General features: G+C 37.0%; 1 protein-coding gene across 3 annotated transcripts in view; it reads right to left on the bottom strand.

Annotated features, from left to right (window-relative positions):
- ITPR2 (inositol 1,4,5-trisphosphate receptor type 2) overlaps positions 1-15,898 on the bottom strand; it is a 499,981-nt gene that overhangs the window by 277,188 nt on the left and 206,895 nt on the right. For all 3 annotated transcript variants that reach the window (XR_003519864.2, XM_027593395.2, XM_027593396.2), the window contains 5 exons: positions 7,519-7,608; positions 7,274-7,399; positions 4,025-4,147; positions 3,161-3,361; positions 930-1,181 (listed from right to left, as the gene is read on the bottom strand). Coding sequence is in view for 2 of the 3 variants with exons in the window: in XM_027593395.2 (XP_027449196.2) it covers positions 930-1,181; positions 3,161-3,361; positions 4,025-4,147; positions 7,274-7,399; positions 7,519-7,608 (792 nt within the window). In the remaining variant the exon portion in view is untranslated. The remainder of the gene's footprint in view (positions 1-929; positions 1,182-3,160; positions 3,362-4,024; positions 4,148-7,273; positions 7,400-7,518; positions 7,609-15,898) is intronic.

Here is a 15,898-nt window from a genome sequence, read left to right as displayed (position 1 = left end):
AGTGGTGTGGTCAGAAAGAACAGTATGTGGGAAGAAGTACTGTCAGAATCAGGACCTCAAATAAAGACAGAACCCAGGAATTTAATCACTACACTATGCTTCCTTTCTTGGCCATCTTATTTCAAGCCAATCAAAGCATGAAGTACCCTTGCTATGAAGTGTCAATAATTCCACAAAATAATCTCACAAAAATATACTTTCAAGTCCATCACTACATAGGACTACTGGGAAGTTAGGGAAGTTAACTTAACCCTACACCTTTTTAAGTTACTATGATTTAAAATGTTTAGATTTATATCATATTTGATGCATCACACATTTATGAACTTTGCAACAATACACCACAACAGTAGAAAAGAAATTATTGCAATGTACATTCCTGGAAGCCTCATTAATCCTGTTGGCAGACAACCAGTTTTTAATGATTTTTTTCCCTATTATCAGAGCCAAACAAGGAGAGAGGGTAAAAGAATGATGTGCGAATAAAACAAAATGCATGTCCGTATTTCCAAGACTGCATTTATTCCGTAAAGCAAGGCAAACCTACAGAGTCTAATAGATGATACTACTGCACCATCCTAGCCTCTCCTATCAGTGATCGTGAATTATTTATGCAGCATCTATTGCATGCTCAAGAACATACCAGAGGTAACAAGTAAAATCTCAGTTTCATCACACTGCCATACTTAGAATTTAAGAGACTCCCACAGTAGCTTCCAGTAACCAACAGGGCTCTACTTTGAAAAAGTTTACCATCTTTCATAGCTTCCTGTAGAAGTAAAAAAGGAAACTTTTTATGCGCTTTTAAAATTTTCTAATTATATAGCTAAGTACAATTTCTTGACTAAATACATTATCTCATTATAAATAGTATGGGGACTTCTAGCACTTATGTACTTCCGTGGCTGCTCAGCTTTTGCCAGGCTTACCTCAGGGATGCAGTCATCGTGGGTCACCACCCTCACTATGTCGTCCAAGGGCAGAAGGGAATTGCACTTGATTTCGGTGTAGACATTTTTCCCCTCTGTGCATGCTGCTAGCAACTCCACCAGGGTGATGTGGTAAGCTAAGGGGCCACTCTCATCCCCTCGGTCTCTCTCTGAACACATCATATGGAGAAGGATGGGAAATGATGCTCTATCATTGTAAAAGATCAGCACATCTTCACCCCCATTTATCAACTGAAATGATAATAAGAGAGTCTACATAGCAGTCCAAATGTTCATCCTTGCAGCTATTGCCAAAGGTTTGGTCTATCTGGAAACACATGCATCTCTTTCTAAAAACACAGATGATATTGCAAAAGCAGAACTATACCAAGGCAAGATGGTAAAAAGATTCTAGTCAGGTGCCAAGTGATTATTTATGAATACTATCACAAGCAAGCCAGGGAGATAGGGGAGAGCTGGATGGGGACAAGAATTAAATGGTATAGATGATAGTTAATCATTCCCCAGTGAATTATCCCCTGAAATTAAACCTGCAAAATATTTCAAGAAAGTTGCTTTCCTCTACTTCAAATGGAAAATGCCACTGCCAAGACATGAGAAATCTCCTAAGTCTAATTTTACTAAAGGTGAGTAAAATATCCCAACCCCCTTCAATAGTGACAGAATAAAAAAGCAAGTACTTTGAGCCAAATGCAACTTTACAAGAATCTGGAAATTCCATGCGTCGTGGGCACCGTAGGGAATGGAGGTAAAAGCGGAGATGAGAGAAATGGAGAAAAAAAAAAGACTTAAAAAGAGAAAGAGAGAGAGAAACAAAGAAATGAATAAGCAGAGGCTTTTAGGATATACATTTTCCTTCCTATTTTATTTATACAATTTTAGTGGAGAATTCCAGCAGGTGGTACTTTTATTGCTCAAACTGCATAATATCTTATTGTCTATTATCAGTACCAATTTTCTAACCCCAATTGGAGATATTTGGGGGATATATTTTTTCTCTATTTTAATTAAATTGATAACAGATTTAAATCGATAAAACAACTGGCTTGCTTTGAACGTTTTGTTGAAAGAGAAGGTACATGTGTTAAAATATGTATTATATGTCAACACAATATAATATTACAAATACTTCTTTCCACATAAAAACACTTCCCCTAATAGGTATCATAAAATTTTGCTAATTTTTATTTGCTGCTTTCCCATTTTAATTCTTTCCTTGATGATCATAATGCAAAATCAAATTAGTTCCCACATTTCTAGGCAATGAAGAACAATTACGAATGTAAATATAGATAAGGAAAAGGTAACTTTTAAAATGATCTTTAAAATGTTTAATAAAAATAATTTACATTAAAAATTCAAGGCTTTAAGCTGAATTAATTTTAAGATTTCTATGGGGCAGGAGGGACTCCCATTATATCAGTACAGGAGTCCCCCTCCCCTCATTCCCAAATTGAAAGTATTTAATTATGAAAATCCCCTCAATCAATATAATCTATTACATAACTATTTGGTAGCCAGGGTTGAAAGCTGGCTTAATCCAACCAGGCCTTTACAGAACCATTAGGTCACAGAGCAATGATTTACCCAAATGGACTCAATTTCTCCAAAGTACAACTTGGTTCCTGGTGAGTAACTTACTCATTGGATAAATCTCGCTCAATGTCAAATATCACTATGAAAAGAACAAAATAAATGAGGTACTTCAACCATTTGCATTTCTTAAATTTTCAACTTAAGCTTCCACACATTATAAATCACTGATGGATAATTGCTATTAATTAACTTAATGCCGTTCAAACCCTTCTGCAAACAGTAGCAGAGAACACGGATTCTTTCTTTCAGGAATAGAGCAAAAAAGGCAGTGGGAAAACAGAGTTACAACCATCTTTGTTACAGACTGAAAACTTAAAAATATAAAATGTGCCACTTTCATTCTCAATTATAATATTTCACAGAATTTTGCTATTTAAAGTACACAAATTCCTTAAGGATCAAAAAGAAAAATAAACTCAGAAAATTATACAATCAACTTAATGGTATGTTACTTCACTAGATTTAAACAAAATATACTTGTTGCTTAAGCCATCAGGACGAAATTATTTTCCACACCTATGTTGTGGGGGTGTTTTACACTATACATTAACAGAAAACACATACTTGAGCACATTACTTATGTGAAGCTGTTAAAATGAAAACCGAGAACATACCTCTGTCATTATCATATCCTGGCATTTCTTCACATATTTACCATCTGCTTTTACAATCGTTTGCAAAAACCTCAGGTACTCCACGTGGCGGCCGTGTGTCTCGATGCAGTGCACAAAGTGTTGCACAACTCTCTCGCTGATCTCATTGCAGAGATGGTAATTGTTCATGAAGATGTGCCGCATGGTTTCTGCTTCCAGAAGCTAACCAGAAAGGAATGTACCCTTGTAATTCTAACAAGATCAATTTTCTATTTTACACTGCTTAGACTAATTTCCCTGCTTGTGATCAGTTTTATATTTTATGCAAAGCCATAGTGAGTTTCCTGGGCAAGCCTTCTACAAAATGCAGTGAGATCATTCACCACTAAAAGCAAACTGAGCTCACAAAGGAATTTAGTTGGAAAAAGGAGCTGATTATCATAAAGGTCAAAGTGTTGGCAACGGCACTCTTGAGATTAATTATCTACTGCTCAAAGTTAGTTCTTCCCTAGTATCCACTGACATACATTTTACAGAGTTACCTCTACCTTTGAGTTTTCCATATTTATCTCACTCATGGCATTGAAGTTGCTCTTGGTTCTACCAGATTTTTTCCTAATGTTAAACTATATACATATAAAGGAAGTTGTCACTTGCAGGTAAAATTCATGTAATATTTCAAGTTTCTGTGAATGTTTCCTTAGTGGAAAAAAAAAACATATTCACTTTTAGGAAAAAAAAAACATATTCACCTTACAAGGAAAAAAATAAGGTGGTAAAGACTAATATGGTGTTAAAGATTAATAAAATTCCATTCATCAATGCTGCTAAAACGAATCAGGGGGACACTTTACTATCAATATTAGAAGTCACTAAAATACTTACACCGGGGGTTAAAAACAAATTCAGATGTTTATGAAGGAGCACTTGGTTCTGTGGATTTCCCCGACAGAAATTCTGCAGGAATGTGTGGGCCAGATTCATCACTTCGTTCATCTTTTCATCATTCTGTAAGTGAAAGAGTAGCAATGATACAGAGAAACAAATACACCATAATACCAAATATTATGAAAAAGCATTTTCTTTCCCACATGTTCTCTTATTTTCTCTGCTACTGTGTTTTGCTGCCCCTCCTCTGTGCCCTTTCTGTTTCTACACCTCCCTACCCCTCCCACTGTTACCACCACCCCCACCGTCTTCTAGATGTTTCTCACCTTCTCTTTATTTCTCCTTCTATTACCTGTTCTACTCCACTCTCTCAACCCCTCTTTGTTTCAGTCTGTCTCTTTCTCCCCAACCTCTCTGCTTATCCACTACATTCCCCCACCTGCCCACAGCTGCATCTTCCCCCGCCCCCCGCCTCTGTGCCCACAGCCTCTTTGCCCAGAGCTCGTCTGTCCTGCCTTCCTCTCTCTCTGGCCCCTCACTCTCTCTGTTCCCTCCCTTCTCTGCTTCACTTCCATCCTTCTCATCCCTCCCTTCTGTGGGACTTGCTCTCTTTCCCAATATTTTCATGTATCCGAATCTTCCGGTTTCTTGTTTTCTCCTCTTTCCCTACCTTCTAGATGCTCCTCCTTCTCAAACTCTTCCCTTCCTGCGCCTTTTCCCAGCATCCGTCATCCCTCATCCTCTTGCTTTGTCCCTAGTCCCTTTCTTCTCTCCATTCACTTTTCCTCTATTCCCTGCCCCCACCCCGGTAAATTTCTCTTTCTCTCTCTATATATATTTCTGACCTCATCTCGACTCCATCCTCCCCTCAACCCTGGCCTTTTGCTATTTATTTTTTTATTTTTTTATTATGTTCAATTAGTCAACATATAGTATTTTGATGTAGTGTTCAATGATTCATTAGTTGCACATAACACCCAGTGGTCACCACCACATGTGCATTCCTTAATACCCATCCTTTTGCTATTTATCTTGTCTATTTCCACCTCTTTGTTTTCCTTTTCCTCTTTGCTTTCTGATCTCCTCTATTCCCCAATCTTTTTGGGTCCCCCTCTTTCTGAACACATGTACTTGTAAGTTGCTTTCCGTATTCACTGTCGTTTTTCAAAGTCCCATAACACTATGGAGATATCACTGAAACCACCTAAATTTTTTCTGAGTAGTTGATTATCCAATTTGTCATGTAGACAGTGTCAGAGATACAAAATGGACTCATGTTTTTAGTAGTAGTTTTAATAAATAATTTAATGTTTTCTGTTTTTTTCTAAGAGTCTATAGTTTATGCCATCTATAACTAAACAAAGAGCCCAAGATCATTAATAGACCCATTTCCTCATATTTAAAATAGGGATGATTTAACTAGAAGAGTAAATGAGACCAAAAACTTCATTCCTGACTTAAAAATAGGAAATTTTAATTCAAAATCTACTAACACTTTCCTTTACTTGTGTAATGCATGGATAGTAGAAAGACATCAATGAGTCTTCAGCCACAGGAATACCCAGTTCCCACTGAAAGCTGGCCAACACAGAAGAACACCAGGACCAGTTCCACTGTATTTGACATTTCTTTTGAAACTCTCCTCTTACTCTATTTTTTGTTTCTGCACCATCCAGTTATTAAAACTGAGCAAACCTATAAACATAATGTAGTAGTAAAATACTGAATGCTAAGTTATATTACTAGAAGAAGGGACTTGATCACGTGTCCAATGCCTATGTTACAATATCAAAGATGAAATAATGTGGGTAGTAAATGCTGAGGATTTAATACCTTTTGTTGCCTTTCAATAATTCTTTTATTGCATTCTGTGCCACAGAATGAATTATGCCACCTAAGGAAGGGTAGAATTGATAAGTTTACATGTTAAAAAGTAAGCTGAATCAGGAAGCAACCCCATCCGAGGAGTGTAAGTCCAAGTGGGGAGAACATCTGCACCAGGAGAGGCATGGCATGGCAGGTAACACCTGGGAGATAAAGAGGGCATCCACCCTGGTGCTGTCAGAGCCCGAGTGAGGGGCAGAGGGTGTCCATATGGAACAGGGGGCTGCTGCAGTGATGGAAGATTAGCTATTTACTGTATTAACAAATGAGTATTTCAACACACACATATGTTCCTTGGCTTTGTCTATTTAGAGGGCCTAGAAGAATGAAACCCCAAAAGCAGTAAGTACACTTAGTTCTCAGAACTTTGCTTCTACAGTCATTCTCCCCCAATGGAACTGGGGCCACTTAAAGAAATGGCTGATTCCAGAGCTGGAGCAAGAAAAATGCGTAGTGATCCTGGAACATCTTAATGTGTAAAAAGCAAGGAACTACTCAAGAATGACGTGCATGTTAGAGGACAGAGAAGCTAGCTCAAAGGGGAGTCACTGGGCAGACTGCGGACCATCTGAGAATAAAAAAGATAACTAGAGAAGCCTAGTGTAACCTAGGGAATAAAATGAGTATCTACAAATTTATACAGATTAAAATAAATAAGTGAATAAATAGATTGAAAATTTGATGAAGAACGGGATATTTACTTAGTTTCAAAGAGCCTCCCAACAAAATACTCATTAATTACCAAGGGAAAATGACTACTTTGCAGTGAAGAATCCTGGCAGACACCACCTTAATCAAGTGATCAAAGTAAACACCATCAGTAATGGGATCAAAATCAAAATTATGTGCCTCTTGATAGAAAGTGATGGGAAGAACTTAGCCTCACTTCTGTTATGTTCCTGCCAATGATGCATAACTGAATCTAATTATGAGGCAATATTAGCTGGCCCAAATGAAGGAACAGTCTTCAAAAGAGCTGGTCTATCTTCAAAAGTGTCAGTTTCCTAGGAGTGCCAGCATGAGGAGATATACAAACATGACAACCAAACAGCACCTGTTTCTGAAGTGGACCTTTTTGTCAAACAGGACACAGTTGAGATGATGAGAGAAATGTGACCAGCACCTGAGGATTAAGTGGCAGTCAAGTGTCATGCTCTTCCCTGATCTGGAAGCTTGTCATGCAGTTATGCAGGAAGAAGAGCGTCCTTTGTGTAGGAACCACACACCAAAGGGCTCGGGGCTGATCAGATTGGCGACTCACTTCCAAGCAGTTCAGGGAAAAATATTCTTGTAACTTTGTTATATATTTGAGATCATATCAAAATAAAAACTTTTTTTTTAAAAAAGTAACTAAGCACTAACCTTTTCATAGGGTATCTTCAGAAGATCCAACACCACCGAATGAGCTCCCATATTTTTCAGTAATCGTTGATGTTGATTCCGACACTTTTTATTCTGGACACAGAGTTTACTTAGTCTAATCAAAATCTTTTTAAAAAGAAGAAAAGCGTTAAATATAAGGAATATAACATTAAATGTAATACACAAGCAAAAGTTATTTGCCACCCAAATATAAACCCATATAAAAACATCTGACATGTGCTGACCTCTTTTACAATCCGGTAGTTATTGCTCTTATTGCTGTCAATCTGAGGTTTCCTTGTTCCATCCTGCACTGGACTTAAAATGCTTGATTCCTAAAATAAACACAAGTATGTATTTTACCCCATACATAGCTTTGTAACAAATTTATTTATTTTGTAATAAATAATAAATATATTTGATAATTATTTTGTAATTTATTTTTCAACTTAAATGTTACCGTTCTACTTTTTTATCCCATAAAACCTTCCTTGGCCTGAAGGAATCATGCAAATTACCAATTCCCAATAACAGCCAAATTACAAGATAGATGGCATTACTAATAATTAATGAATTCAGTTAAAAAGGAAAAGTTATTACACAGTGTATTTCCTTATGCTAAATATACCAGACATATCATTGCTTTATAGACCTGATTGGAGAAGGAATAGTAAAAATCCAGGGGATAAGATGTGTAATTTTATCATGGGGGATAAACTACAGGGGGTAAAAAAAAGGTGAAAAAGCATATCATAACAGCTGAAAAAACATATCAGAGATGGAAGGAAAGAACACTTTAACCCAAGAATTCTCTGCCAGGTTACCATGACATCCCTAGGAGTCATGACTTGGGGCCATCCGAGCATGTACAGAGCCATGAAAATGAAGAAAGGAAAATAAAATTTAAATTAAAAAATAATATTTTAAGTTACTAAATTAATAAAGCTTATTAAGAGGTCCTGAAATGCCAAAAATATTTCACTGTAACAACCATATGTAGCAGCACAATAAAAGACAAATATAGGGAGCGACATATTTTAAATATCAACTCTTAAAATCACTAAATAAAAATAAAACACATTACAAATAATTTAATACCTGAGCATTTATTAAGACTTAATACATGCCTGGTACTAGACGAAGGTGAGTGGATCTAAAAGAAATAGGGTATGTGGTCCTTCTCACAAGAAAATTACAGTCTAACCAAGAAAACTGGAAGAAATATGAAAATAAAGATTTGAACTGAGCAGAATTCCCTATTCAGAGAAAGGGAGAATAGCTCTATCTTTAGACAGATTTATGAAAGAGGTCAAGTGAAAGCCCAGGTCTTGAAAGATGAAAACTGTTTAAGCATGAGAGACATGTGAAGGGAGGGGGGCACTTGTTAGGTGAAGAAGTCACTTTTGCCAAAGGTACTGCAGAAAGAGCACATATGAGAGTGTACAGAGGATGGCAAGAAGAGCTAGTGCGCGTTGCACGAGAGAGGGCAATCAGTAGAGTGGGACCTGATTGCCTTCCTGGTTTACAATATGTACAAAATGGCACTGGGATGAATGTCAAGTCCAACTTGAGTCAAAAACACACTGAACTCCTGACTATATTGATGGTGTTGGGTTCTCACAGTTAAAGGGGACCCCAATCTAAGTTCAGGGAAAAGTAACAAAAATATGCAAAGCCAATCAGTGTAATTTCATTTGTCCCAAGCTGTTTCCATGACAAATCACAAAATTAATACAAACCAAGAAAGAAAGGAAAAAACTGTCCATGCTCATCAAAGAATTCTGAGGAAAGGCTTCAAGTAGGAGAGTGACTTGACCAGTGCTGACCCATCACCACTTAGTAAGCTTTGTATTCGTCTTTGCTTCTGTTCCTGGCAAATACTGTCCAAGATAGAGGCTTCCAATCTGAATGCGACCTTAGGAAATAACCTCTCCTACCATTTTATGGAGCAAATGAACATTTCCTCTTTTCCACCTGCAAATTCTAGTACCATCCACCTACTTACCTTTCCTGCTGTGTCTCAGAGGAAAAAAAAAAAAACTTTTGGTGTATTGATTTTTCAAATTCCAACTCCCCTGCCTCTTCTCCATGCTTCATCTCTATTTCCTGTGCATGAGGAGTTTCTGCTGTCTACTGATTATTTCTCACCTCTTTAAAAATATGGTTAAGTTGAGGGTAACCAAGCATTTTTCAGTGATACTGCCCATCTTTGGGAGTACTTGTGCATCTCAGGTTATGGCCCCACTAGATTTCTCAAAAGAATACTCTCTACCACACTGTATTAAAATTGCTTTATGTGCCAATGACTCATAATCACCAAAACTTTCTTTAGCATTTGATTCTGTAGTTCACCATCATTTTCTTTAAACCCCACTCTCCTTATTTTATCGTTTCGTTGATAGTCTTCAAGATTACTTTCTACCTTTCTGACCACCTGTCTCTTTCACTCAACAGAACTGGAACTGCAAAAAGTAAAGACTAGTGAACACTGAAAACATTCACAGTGTTACTGCTGGAGTCCAGGATTGTGTCACCTATCCATCCTAACAAATGCTAGGAGGGAAAGGAAAACAGTTCAACCTCCACTGCAGGTAAATAAAGAGAAAAAAGAATGCGAGAGATTGTCTGCGAGACAACAAGCACTAAGTGAATCCTAAAAACTTGTAGAAGCAAATGTAAAGCTACATACCTAAGAGAAGCCAGTGCAGTAGAGGGAAGGAGCCCAAGTGCTGATATGAATGGAAAGTATTTAGACGGACAAAGACAGGGGGTCAGAGAATGAGACAAACAGGGTTTCTATCTGATAGCAAAAATTATTGATGAGAAGCAGAAATTTCAAAAGCTAGAAATATAATGAAATTTCCTTTTTCTGATCAAAAAGGTGAAGGTTGAAATTTAAAAAGGCCATGTTCATTTTTTTTCTGGAAGAAAAGAAATATTAAAAAAAAAACAAGTTTGTACTACAAACCAGGATTAAGATATTACCAAGTCTAAAGACTGACAAAGCTCCTATAGTGGAAAGGAGATGTTTCTGATATACGTCACCTTTAAAAAAATCAGTTGAAAACACAGTCAAAGCTTTAGCAAATTATTTAAGTCTATTTTTCAAACAATGACCTGAAGAAAATGCAACTGTCTTGTTTTAAGAAAAGTAATCTCAAGCAAAATATACTACATTACAAAAAGCTATGCTCTTTAGTTCAGCCCAGGGGAAGATACAGACAATGCTAAACTATGTAAGTATGGGAATTATGAGGAAAAATTATTTTAATTTAAAATCGCCAGCAGTCAACAAAAAGAGGCAGCCCTGGAGAATTCAATAAGCAGCCCCTTTTAATTTCAGAAAATAATTCAATGTAATTAAACGGAACAAAAATATTAACCCACAGAACATCTGGATGATTCCGAAGCAGATCAGGGGAATTTAGGAAATATGTAAACTATGTAATTACAGTTAGGTTTCATTTTCTTATTTTGATGCCAAAATGCTCTAAGTAAAGGTGTTCCAAAAGTTTTCCTCCAGAAAGGGCAGAAATTGATTATATGTTTTATATCCTATGTAACTTTGATCTTAGGTCAGTGGCCAAATCTACAAAGTCATGCCTTCATTCTAACGTCAAAATATTAGTAAGATACAAAATGCAGAAGTGTAACTTATGCAGAGTCCCGGAGCTGAACAGGCTCAGAAAAAAAATGTGTAACACTGAGAACGGTGCCATGCATATAGTAGATACCCAAATTATCCTTTTGACAACTGTGATGAAGAATAAATATGGCACTGAGAAAATATTTGCACTTTATTATAATTATTTCTTGTCATCTGGAAGAATTTGAACTTATTTCCTCTAATGGAATACGGGAAACCGAACTCCAAGTTCAGTGATTTCATAGAGGCAGCTAGATTTTTAATTGCATAGCATTTAGTTACCTACTGTAACATAAAACAGTAGGTTTAGAAACAATATAGCAAGAATAGTCTAGAAGGGTCTAGATATTTCTGGAAGAGTCTAGAAATTGGATGGGTAACAGAGTTCTAGACAGAGACTCAAAAAGTGAATACCTAAGCAAATACTGATCCTGAATGTTTATCAGAATTTATTTTGCATCAGTCAAGCAAACTCTTTTATATCAATAGCAAAAATCATATAGGGAAGTGATATTGTATAAACTACATGGTGAACTAAATATTGGCACCATTAATAGGAATCTGGCTCCTTAATTTAAACAAGGGCAATCGTGCTTATAAAAAAAAAAAAAAAAAAAGACTTTCCAAATCTTACAATGTAGAACTGCCTGCATCTGCAGCTGCATGATTAAAATAGCTCAGTGCATGTCTTCTCTTTGTCCCCACCCCAATGAAGTTAAAGGATGTCCTTCCTCAGCAATGTTGTCAAGTCAGCAAGTCTGCAAAGCATTCTGCTCCCCATCTGTATCCCTAGCCTTCTCTTCCTATAACCATTATTCAACTCCATTAGTGACATCACTTACCAATCACCATTCTCCCAACTTCAGATGTCAAATGCCTTCATTTCCCTTTCCACCTTCTTCCAAAACGTGAAAGAAAATCCAATAACCAGTCTTTTATATTTTGATTCACCAATCAGATTATAATTTAGTTGCAGGTCTTCATAACAAATGTCACCTCCTTCAGACAACTGAATGATAACCTTACCGTGGAATATATTTTTCCTCCCTCCCATCTAAGAGTAACATCATATACCAGTCATTTAGGAAGATACCTAGAGGGTGACAGAGCCCTAAAATCACCCTAGATCTACTTATCTAACTTTGCATGTAAAGCTAATTTGGACAATTATGGGGTCATGGCTGACAGTTTCTGCTTCCCTGGTTGGCATCTAAGGCTGCTTGAAGACTTGGCCGAAGATCTACAATGTGCAGAAGAGGTGATGTCCACCATTACTGGCAGATAAATTCCCTCCACACTTCCCTCAGCTCAAGCCCAAATACTTTCCCTTCTAGAGGGTAAAAACATATTTCTAACCTGACCCCAAAACTATTTTCCTTTCCCTTTGTCCCAAGACAAATACAATATTGGTATTTTCTGACTCATTTGACATCATTTTAATTAGTATCTGATGATGTTTAATCAGATGTCCTAGAAAACATCCCAAATCTCCTCAACTATCTATACCTCTGATAAATAAGGTACCAAAAAAAGGGTGTGCGCCACTACAGTGCATTAGAGGGATATTGGGAAAACAGGGAATATATTGATGATGAGTATGTTCAATGTGAACTCATAGTTGTTTTCATAAAAATGCAACAGGAACCCATTACAGTACAGCACTATACAATACTTTTTATAATTATTTATGTAATATAATATATAATACTTTTTTATGTAATCCTCCCCAGTATTTTATAAAACACAGAAAGGATAGGCAACCCTCTAGTCAGCAGGGTGACAGAGAATAACAAAGCACCGTACAGGAAATGAAAACCACAATATAAGAGAGCCCTTACAGACTATGTCTGATACCTGATATGTTAAGTGAAAGAAGCTTCCCCAGTCACAATCATATCACAACACTCCCTGATACAGCTGTGAGAAGCGGGTTGTCCATATAGAATGTAAGACAAAGCCATTGGCACCTTCTTTCAGACTTCCCTCTTTGGCAAGCAATCACTACAGAAACATTAATGCCTGGTCTAATGACATCTGCACACTCTGATGTAAGTGAATCAACTTCTAGAATTTCGTTAAAAGCCACCTGCTGAGGAAAATAAACCATATGGGAACTTAGAATCCTCACTAACAACTTATATTAAATTAAGAACAAGTGGCAAAGCAAAAAAAAAAAAAAAACAGTGAGAAAGTAACTGTTCTTTATAACAAGAGGAGAAATACTAAGTTTATCCTAAAACAGCATTAATTGTAAATGTAGGCCCAAAGGACAAGAAGGGAAAAGATTCTTACAATGGAAGTAATTTAAAGAAACAAATTCAGGAGATACAAGCATTACATTTAAGAATTTACATGACAACCAAATAGAATGAGGATGTGTAAAAGTAGCATTTGACTCAAAACCAAAAATTAGTTTTCAGCTGTATGTCTTATGAAAGGACTTATTTTGTGACACTCATCTACAGCCATCACCTTCAGTAGCATTTGCTCAGAGGCAAAGGACAGGGATATGTAATGTTATATAAACAAATGAAATAAATATACAATGAAGTCTGGGGCAAAAATTAAAAAAAAGGAGATAAGAAAACAAACTTCAGAAAAGGAAAATGCAGGAAAACACGCTACAAAATTAATGGATAAAAGTTCTTCATGCAATAACCACAGTGTCCCTCACTGATCAGGTCATGTAGGAAGGTTCTGTCTAAAGCACATGGACTCCATCTAAACCAAGCCATGAAGGTTAGACATTCTACCAGTTGCTTTTGTCAAGAGTTAGTCAATCATAAGTTTTGCTGAAGAAACAAAGTTTATGTAAAATTATTTTCCTTGCTGTGCAGAATCAAAGTACTAACACTTGGAAAAGCAGAGTTTTTTTTTTGGTTTTTTTGCAGATAACCTTCTAGAGGGATCTGCCTTCTTGCTTGCTTGCTTTATCAAAGGAAAAAGATCAGAAGTGGTAGGCAAAGAATGGACACCAGTTTTTGCTTTTAAAGAATGATAGCATGGGGCGCCTGGGTAGCTCAGTCAGTTAAGCATCCAACTCTTGATTTTGGTTCACGTCATGATCTCAGGGTCATGGAATCGAGCCCATGTCAGGCTCCATGCTGGGCATGGAACCTGCTTAAAATTCTCTCTCTCTGCCCCTTCCCCCCTGCCTGCACACTCTTTCCCTCAAAAAAAATAAAAATTTTTTTATAATTTTTAAAAGAATAATAGCATATGGAGGTAACAGAAAAATCATGAGACAAGGAAAGTGTATCTCAAGAGAAACAGAGAAAAAGCAAAGGAAGGAAGCAAAGGAGGGAGAGAAGAAAGGAAGGAATTAAATTCATTCTCTCATTAAGATAAATTTGCATAAAATCCAAATACCTATGAGGAAAGTTAATGCTAAGACAACAAGAAATCTCAATAATGAGAGTATATCATTCCCAGTGAAATGCAAACAGTCAAGAAATCTTCAAGGACTTAGAAATTTGTTTAAAATAATCATAAAGTGAGGAATAATGTCTTTCACATCATGCGGACCCCTCTGTGGTTGCTGCATGCTCAGGCTGACTCCACAGCATCACTTAGCAGAGGTCAAGGATAGCTTCATCGGTAAAGGGGAAAACTACAAGCCAAGTGCCGGCAAGAGAAGGCAAGTGCCCCCATCCTTCCATCATTCCACAGTAGGTGCTGGGTGCTCTGCCAAACACCAGTATGGGTCTAGATTTCTGAGTAACTTCGCCTATCCCCACCTTGTAGTAACTTCTTATGGGGCAAGTGTTAGAGCAACCTACCAGCAAAGGTACACACAAACTTACTTCTTGGGCACTAGGCTGTCTGGATTCAGGTACCCATCAATTATAGGAATTTATCATGAATACCAGCTACGGCACCCACAGGAATTGGACAGCTCCTGCTGAGGAGTGGAAGCCACAGATCCCATCAGAAGCCAAGCTGGTGTACAGCTTCTCAGAAGAGAAGACCCTGCCTCCCACATTCCCCACACACCGTACAGCCAGCCTGTTGTCTACACAACCCAGAGTGAGCCCCTAGGGACATTTTTCAGTTAACTCTGTTCCTTACATTACAAATCCATTAAAAGAACAAAAAAATATGAAGCTAAGCAGGCAGATACGAATCTAGAAGGCATGGATGTGAAAAAGAACCAAGTAGAAACCCTGAAAATGAAAAAAAAAGTAGTCCCTGAGGTAAAAACTAGATAGATGGCTCAAATATTAGACTCTAGATCAGTGACAGTATGAGTAAGCTTTTTAAAAAGAAGCAGGCAACCAAATACAGGTGCGTAAATAAATATAGAGATATAGACATACAGATACAGAAGCACAATTGTTGTGAAGAAAAATTAACAGTCAAAATGAATAACATGTGTGGGAACTTCTCTTAGAAGCTCAATGATGCCCAAGTGACCTGCTTCTCAACCCTTAATAAAGAGGTGGATGAACATAAAGTGCAATCCTGACTTAACCCATTCGGATATGATTTTCTGAGTTAATCCCACCTTCCTATATTTAGAATTCAACACCTATTTGAATGTAATGAATTACTAATGCTACAGATATTGTCAACTTGTTATACTCTAGCCTTTAATCTTTCAACAAGGATGGTATAGTTTTTTAATGCCCCGGAAGGTAAGTTTAATAAAAGAAAATATTATCATATACAACAGGTAGTAAAGCTCATAGGTGCTAGGGATGCAATGGGCTAACTAGGTGACCAACTCCATCCCATCCATCTCCCTACAATAACAGGATAATTTTGGATCATACGCTGAGATTTGTTAGTCTTAGTAGAAAGATTATCCATTCCCGTTTCTTGCCCAGAGTAAGGAGAACCTACTGTTGAGGGGGAAAAAAAAAACAACTTTTATGTTATAGGAAAGATTTTTATTGTTAAGATGAAGAATCACATTTTAAAATATCACACTGATGTTATCTGGTCTTCTGATATCTAAGCAGGCACAAAGTTAGACCATT

The sequence above is a fragment of the Zalophus californianus genome, chromosome 9 (genome assembly GCF_009762305.2).
Source record: "Zalophus californianus isolate mZalCal1 chromosome 9, mZalCal1.pri.v2, whole genome shotgun sequence".
Lineage (NCBI taxonomy): Eukaryota > Metazoa > Chordata > Mammalia > Carnivora > Otariidae > Zalophus > Zalophus californianus.
Note: the sequence above shows the minus strand (reverse complement) of the source record. Positions and strands in the feature narration are given on the sequence as shown.